We start from the raw sequence: 8,558 nt of genomic DNA, 5'->3' as shown, positions 1-8,558 counted from the left end.
CTACTTCTCTCTATCTTCTCTCTCCCACGGTCCAGCCAGACCATTCTGTTCACTGTCTCTAAATATGCCTAGTTCATTCCTGTCTCAAGGGCTTTGTTCAGACTGATACCCCTGCTTAGAATGCCCCTTCACATTTGGTCTATCTATCCAAATTCTATCTACCCATGAGAATCAGCTCATATTGTAACTCCTTCATGAAGCCTTCCCAGACTACCTCAATCTATATTGAACTATTATAATACCACTTACCTAGTCCGATGTTTTTCATATTATTTTTTATATTTCATCAATCAGATTGTGAGTGCCTCCAGGGAGCGTGCCATGCCTTTTTCTATTTTTCACCCAATCCCTAGCCCTCTTTCTCACCTCCCCCTCTTCCCCACTCTGCCAACACACACACATCTTATAAGCCTTAGCATAGGACTGAGCATATAGCTCCACTCAGTAAACACTTGAGTTGAACTGAATTGAATTACTTTTATCATGTATACACAAACCACTGGAAACACAGTGAAAGACTGATTTTTAAAAAAACATTTTATTGATATTCTTTTCTTCTTTGTTTACGTCATTGTCACCCCTCCCCCCCCAAATCCTCCCTTGTTACAAAATGAGTGTAGTCAAGTAAAACAAACCGACATATAGATCATATCTGAAGACATGTAAGCCTTATTCCACACTTCTGTATCAATTCATTCAATTCTTCATGAGTTTCTCTGAATTTTTCATAATTATCATTTTTAAAAGCAAAATAAAATTCCATTAAATTCAGATACCTCACAATTAGGTATTCCTCAATTGGTGCACCCGCTTGGTTTCTAGTTCTTTGTCATTGCAAAAAAGTGTTGTTATAAATATTTTTGTCTACACTATTATCTCCCTTCTATGTCTAACCATTCACTGGTGTAAGTTATTTTTCAGTCACATCCCCAAGTTTCCATTACATACACATACGTACAGGCATATTTGAACAGAAGTATAAGTCCACAGGTAGAGACATAGAGAGACACACAGATACATTTATAGAGACCCAGACCCCGAGGGATAATACAACATTCTTTCTTTCCTTCTTCCTCTTCTTGCCTGTTCTCCTCTGTCAACCAAACCAGGTCAGCTTACTAACTTTGTCAGTGTTCGTCTCTTGGTCTCAGTTTCTTCATCTGTAAAATGATGATGTTTGGGCTAGATCTTCTTTTTTTTTTTGGTGTCAGCCTTTTTTGGTTAGTCTAGTGAAATTGATGAATCCTTACTCAGAATAATGTTCTTAAATTTATAAGATAAAACACATAGGATTACAAATTAAGCCAATTATATTGAAATATAGTTATCAAAACTTTTTTTAGAAAGTAAAAAAAAACCCAGGGGGTTCAGAAGCCCTAGACCACATGGTCTCTAAAGCGCCGTTCTGTTCTAAATCTATGTTCTGGTACAATTGTATACAATCACTGTTACCATCTCTCCATACCCTTAGTCATCAAGTATAACCCAGTAGAATATAAGGTATTGGGGGTAGAGATTGTCTTGTTTTTGTATTTTTATTTCCATTGTCTTGCCAGCAGCCTTGTACATAATGAGGTTCTTTGAACTGAAGGGGAACAATTTAACACTAATCATTCCACTCTATCAAGGAGAACCCATCTACTGAAAGGAAGGCAACATGGGCTTTACCATTAGTAGAAATGCTTCTTTCCTTCATAAATGGCTAATGGTAAAAATAAAAATTCTCCCACACTTCTATAGTGCTTTATAGATTTACAAAAATTTCTTTATAACTCTGTGACAGGTAGTGTGTCCCTAGTGAAGGGAAAAATCCATTAGACTTCCTGGCAGCAGACCTAGCTACGAGTACCAACTTAAACATTTATCAGCTGTGTGAGCCTAAAAAGAAGAGTCATTTAACCTCTATGACTCTGTTTCCTAATTTGTTGAAGAGGGATAATATTTACACTGCCTATCTCACAGGATTGTTTGGAGGAAAGTTATAGAAATGTGAGCTTAGTCCCATTTTATAAGTCATTTGGTTGGTAAATGACAGATCTGGGGGATGCAAACCCAAGTCTTCTGGATTCCAAGTTTAATATTCAGTTCCTTACTGCCTCCACATTTGAATATTTCCAAATACGTAAGTGTTTGTTGTTATGTAGACAAAACATCTAATTGCTTCTTTTCCCCTCATAGACTTAGGCTTAGTGATTCTATCTCACAGGATTTAGGTGAGTTTTTTTTAAGTCTCCAAGTCTAATAATTGCAAAAAGTCAGGGCTACACTTCTGGGGCCCTAAGACACATCTTTTAAGTTCAGGCTATGTTAATACTTAGATGGACAGGGCTACTGGATCATTTGACTGGTAGATTGTTTCACCAAACAGTAGCTGTTTCATCCAGGTGACTGTGGAAATGAAGACTCAGACAATCTGTGAAAACAAACCAGTCAAATGAGACAGCCAAATCAGTCAAATTGGTTTAGAATGAGTGAATAGAACTAAGACTGATGGACTGCATTTTTCAATTTTCATCTGATTGGTGGGCACTACAAGGACAAGCTAGAGGAGATGTGCAGGGCAGAGAAGTGGCTCATTGGAATTTAGAATTGGAAAAGGCTTTAGAATTCACTTAACTCAACTCTTAATTTTATAGACAAGGAATAAGAAGACTAGTGATATATAATTGGTGTGAACTGGTAAATGTTTATACAACAATGTTTAAAAAATGTTTTAACTGGCTCTACAAAAAATGTATGCAAGACACATTTTTAAAGTTTAATTTGCTTTTTAAACATTTGTCCTCTACTACTTTCTAAAGTCTAGACAATCAACAGAACAATAAGCCAAGCCCTAATTTGTAGTGTTTACAATTTCCGGGGTATAAATGCTCACACTAAAAAATTTAACAATTGGCTCTCACAAGCTGATTCAAGCTAGTTCCATCATGTCCCTAAAATTATATGTGGCACAAAAACTTGAAGGGATCTGTAATTTTGTGTGAATTGCCTCAATCAATACAGATCATCTATCACTAATTTAGTAGACAAGTCCTAGAGAATTCCTTGAGGCACAGAGAAATTAAGTGACTTGCCCAGGATCATAAACCAAAGGAGTGTAAGAAGCTATTGAATCTAAGACTCTTTGACTCTAAGTCCAGAGGATTCACACTTATGTGTTCCAGGTGCTGTGGTAAGCAGTTTACAATTATTATCTCATTTGATCCTCACAACAACTCTGGGAGGTAGGTGCTTTTATTCTTCCCATTTTACAGAAGAGGAAACTGAGGCAAACAGAAGTTAAGTGACTTACCCAGGTTCACACAGCTAGTAAGTGCCTGCATCAGGATTTGAACTCGGGTCTTCCTGGAGCTCTATCCACTGCCCACTTTCCTACCCTGTAGGTATATTATGTGTATGCATGCCTTTTCTGACTCCACAAAAGAACAATGTCTCAGAGCTGGGACAAACCTTAGAAGCCATCTTGTCCAGCCCCTTTGTTTTCCAAATAAAGAAGCTGAGGCCCAAAGTCACTTGTCTAAAGGTCACATTGTAGGTGGCAGAATTAGGATGTAAAGCCAGATTCTCTGGCCCCAGATCTGGCCTTTTCCATTAAACCACACTGCCTCTACTGATCAAGGCTCTGTCCCTTTATCATGGTCATTGTGGCCCATTTTCAGAATGTCCAAGTCTTTTTCTCTCATAGCTGCGTTGATATGACCCTGCATTATGTAAGTTTCCTTCATCTAACACCCAACCTAATGATCTCTGTAGCACCATACATATAAGAGTTTGAGCTCCTTGTGAGCAGGGACTATATTTTGCCTTTCTTTGTAATCCCAGAGCTTAATACAGTGACTGATCAAAATAGAGATATTTAACAGCACCAGTGCACAGCATTACACACACACATACACACAGACACACACACATGCACACACACACACACGCATACGCACACACACACGTAGGTCACCATGTCTGATACTGAAGAATAATATTTTAAAGTTAGAAAGGACTTTAAAGATCATTTAACTCAGCCTCTTCATTTTATAGGGTCAGACAGGTTAGATAACCTACCCAAGGTAACATAGCTCTTTAGCGGCAGACCCAGGATTAAAACTCAGGTCTTCTGATTCTCAGTTCAATATTCTTTCTCCATTAAGCAGTCAATGTAAGCACCTGGTTTGAGCCTAAAGACTGATGTGGCATTGCAACTCACACTGGGGGAAGATAAGCAAAGGAAACAAGAGGTCCTTGCTGGGCCTCACCTATCGTATGTGTATGGGGGAGAGTTGGTGCAAGAATCAGAAAGCTCTCTTAAGACAACGTAGCTGGTGGCCTCAAATTAGGATGTTTTCTGCCACACAGGAGTCTAAGGCTCTTGGTAATCTCTCTGTAGCGCAGACCATAGAGGTAAGGGGACAGAGCTTTGGGGAGGACCGCCATGATGTTGCAGATGGTCAGTGACAACCACATCCCAGTCTGTAGGCTTATGTGGTGATTACGGTAAAGCAGTGTTTCAATCATATATGCCAGAAAAGGGCAAAAGTATAAGAACAGTAACGTGTGGTGCATCAGGAATGTGATGCTGGCCCGGGAGGTCACGCCCTTCCAGATGCCCAACTGGCAGGTTTTCACATAGAGGCTGACGTAGCAAAAAGTAATTAGGAAGAGGCAGAGGAAGACGGAGGTAACTGAAAGCACATAGCAGAATTTGACAGCATTATCTCCAAGCAGGGTCATAACCAGAATGACTGGGAGGGAGCAGATTTGCACCGGGCAAAGTGTTGGCTCCTGTGTTGCCCACAGGATAAAGAAGAGTATGGCAGGGAAGAGGCCAGCAAAGACCCAGATGGATAAGATGAGTTTCTTGGTTCGGTGCAAGGTCAGGATGGAGGCATAATGCAGCGGCCACAGGATGGCCATGTATGTGTCTAGCACCATGGCCACAGCGGTGAGGAGGCTACCACAGTAGGTCTGTGAGATCAGGAATAGGAGGAGGACACAGGCATACTTGGGGAGTCGGAAGTCAGCCACATTCAAGATGGTTGAGAGTGTGTAGAAGAACAGGTAGAGAAGATTGTAAAGCATGGCGCTGCCCAAGATGAGGTATCGTGGTTCCTGGCGGGTATGGAAATTGGAGAAGATAGCAAACAAGATGAAGGGGATGACCACAGCAGCCACCAGCAGACCAAGGAGAGGGGGGATGAAGAAGAGCTTCATCCCTGTAACCTGGGATAGGGGAGCCCAGTCCCACGTCCTGAGCAAAGAGCTTCTATTCAAGGGCAGGGTGTCATTGGTGTCTGCCTCCCTGCTGATGACCAGGGTTGTGCTCAACAGGAAGACTGAGAAGCAGACTGTGATGTTCATCTCACGGATTGTCCTGGAGTAGCTGGGGAGAAGAAACCAACATCTTGGTTGGGAGTTGCTCAAGATGCTTACAAATTCTGGGCTGTCAGAACTGGGTCATAAGGGGCTACTACATGGGGCAGACCTGGAGAAGCCTGAAACCGAGAGTTCAGGTGGTTGGATCCTGGCTGATAGAATATGCATAGCAGGCACAGGGTTCAAGGTCAAGCAGTCAGTCAGAAAAAGGATATGTAATAATAATAATGATAATAACAATAACTGACATTTATATGACACTTTAAAGTTTGCAAAGCACTTTACATGTATGATCTCATGTAAACCTCAGTGTATACCTGTAAAGTGAATTATTACAGATTTTTTTAATGAGGAAACTGAGCTCAGAGAAATTAAATGATTTACCAGTGGTCACAAAGCTAGCAAATATCAGAGGGAGGATTTGAACTCAAGGTCTTCCAGACTGCAAGTCCATTACTCTACTATCCCAAACTGATGACCTTGAGTTCATTAGGTAAGGCTACCCGTGGAGCCTGGCCATGATCACAGGACAGGGGGAGGCAGAGAGTAAAGTCAGAGCAGGCAGGTTCTGGTTGGTATCAGAAGAGCTAAGACAAGCAAGAGGGACCCCACAGGAAGCAAGGTCTTGCTCTTGTGAGTTGGTAGACCCTAGCAATCCAGGTGGCTTAGGGCTGTGACCTGGGGACCTGGGCTGGCTGCCCAGATTTTATGCCTCTTGAAGAATATGGATGGCTAGGGATGGACAGGCATGTGATGAAAACTTTCAAGAGGTAAGGCTTACCTTTCAGGTCCTTGGATGATTGCAGCAATTGTGTAAGGCAGAGATGGGCCTATGCTGACTTGACATGGCAGTATTGGATCAGAGGAAGCAATCTAACCCCTTTATCAGGCTGGTGACCCTGGTAGAAAGTTCAAAAGTGATCAAATATTAAAGCATGTATAGCAGGTCCGAGAGATTCTTTCCCCAGCAGAAGATGGGATTCTTTCCTCCTAAGAAATAACCTGTAACAGAAAGCACCAATCCTCCCCGAGTCTGTTCAAAGAACTGGTGTCCTCAGGTCACTCTCTGCTTAGTGATCATATCCTGTTATTCATTCCTGACAATAAATCCCAGGGCCTGTATCCATTGCCCAAGCACAGCAAGGCAGCAGATGGAATATTGACTTGATTGAATAGAGGGATATAAAAAGAATGTTCTGGCAAAGAAAAGCCATAAATGGGATCAGCTGACCAGTCAGCAATTCTACGCTGGGGCCAAATTTATCGATCAGACAAAATCAATTAAAGTAATATTATTAAAAAGTCTTGTAAGTAGTGTGCCATAAGGCAGTGTGATAAAGCAGCTAGAAGGCTGGCCTTCTAGTTTGAATGACATAGGTTCAGATCCTGCCTCTGAGACATCCTGATTATGGGATCATGGGTAAGTCATTTAACCCGGCAATTCTCTAAGACCTTAAATTACATATGAGTTAACTACCTGCATCTGTGAAGGGAGTTGCCACACCAATGAAATAACAGGCCTGGATGAACTCTCTCTATGGCCTCCCTCCATTCCCCTTAGTGTTCCAGTTTGTGGTTAATGAAAACAGCAATAATGACTTACATTGATTTTTCTTAAAATGTTTTATTGACGTATTTTGTTTTTACATAACCTTCGTTTCTGACTATATTGCCGTCTGATTCCTCTTATCCGATGAGTCATGCCTTGTAAGAAAGAGGAAAAAATAAACCAGTTCATCAAAACCAACCAACACGTCGACTAGGTCTAGCAGTACATACAATGTTCCACACCCAGAGTCCCCAATCTACACAAAGGAGGGAGGTGAGTTTTTTTCTCTTCCCTGGGCAGGGAGTGGGGGGGTGGGGGGTAGGAGGGCTCAGTGCTTTGTATTTTTCATGTTCATTTTATCATTTGATCCTCTTAATCCTTTGTGGTAGGCAGGGCAGGTATTATTATCTCTACTAGGGAGAGGACTCTGAGTTCAAGAGATTTGCCCGATGACAGAGTGAAGATCAGAACCTTCTACTGATTCTCAGTTCAGAACTTTTGTGGAGGAAGTCCTAAAAATTACCTAAGATCATATAAGGGGGAGAGAGACTTTTGGGGCCATCTACTCATCCTGTTCTTAAAGAACTCATTTCTCCTTTTTTCCTTGCTCAAGTAATGCTGAATTCTGCTGGAGGGTCACGTACCTATGCAGACCAGGCTCACTGTGAACATATGTTACTTAATGTCCATTGGACCCTTGTTGCTTGATGTTCATTCTTCTTGATTAATTGTCCATCATACTTTGCACACTGTTGATTATAAACTTCTCTTTCTTCAAACTTTCTAAACCTACAAATAATCTCAGATCTGAATAATTGAAGTAATATTTATTGTTCATGGGTAGGTAAAGCCAATATAATCTTAAAAATGACAATTTTACTTAACTAATCTATTTATTTGATGTCACCCCAATTAAATTACTAAAAATTATTTTGCTGAGTTAGAAAAAATAACAACAAAGTTCATTTGGAAGAGCAAAAGTTCAGTAACTTCAAAGAAACCAGGGAAAAAGAAGTAAAGGAAGTACATTCATCAGTATCAGACCTTAAACTATATTTATTATAAGGGAGAGCATTGTTGAAATATAACAAGGATAATTTTGATAATTTTAAATTGAAATCTTCTTGTATGAATAAAACCTATGTAGCCAATAATAGATGGAATGCAGAAGATTGGGAAAAAAACTTTCCTAGACAATCTCTCAGATAGGATGTGATTGGGTTCGAATATTGCTGTGGTGTAGGAAGTGATGAGCTGGTTGGTTTAGAAAAACATAGAAAGCCTCAGGCCTATGATGGAAGATGCTGTCCACCTTCAGAGAAACAGATGACAGGTAGAAATAAGTATATACATATATGTTTGTATTTATAGATATCTACATGTATGTATATATCCATGCTTAATTATAATCTTCTTTAGGGTGAGGGGGAGAGAGAGAGGGAAAAAATAAAGAGTGCACAGCAAAGTACAAAACAAAACCAGCAAGGAAGCAAAGAAAAGCTGGGTAGCTTTGAAAACAATGTGTAATATTCATTATCTAGATTTTCTTGAAATGGAAATTTGTTTCATATTGAATCCCCTCTGCTGTGTACATAGCAATTTTTTTTCTTTTCTCATTTTATATTTAAGTTTAAAATAAAAA

The 8,558-nt window shown here is 40.2% G+C and overlaps 1 protein-coding gene across 1 annotated transcript; it reads right to left on the bottom strand.

Annotated features, from left to right (window-relative positions):
* Positions 1-4,299: 4,299 nt before the first annotated feature.
* Positions 4,300-5,352, bottom strand: LOC118837090 (probable G-protein coupled receptor 148). The gene has a single exon (XM_036744083.1). The coding sequence runs from the start codon at positions 5,350-5,352 to the stop codon at positions 4,300-4,302; it is 1,053 nt and encodes a 350-aa protein (XP_036599978.1).
* Between the last annotated feature and the right edge of the window lie 3,206 nt (positions 5,353-8,558).

This window comes from Trichosurus vulpecula, chromosome 2 (genome assembly GCF_011100635.1).
Source record: "Trichosurus vulpecula isolate mTriVul1 chromosome 2, mTriVul1.pri, whole genome shotgun sequence".
Lineage (NCBI taxonomy): Eukaryota > Metazoa > Chordata > Mammalia > Diprotodontia > Phalangeridae > Trichosurus > Trichosurus vulpecula.
Note: the sequence above shows the minus strand (reverse complement) of the source record. Positions and strands in the feature narration are given on the sequence as shown.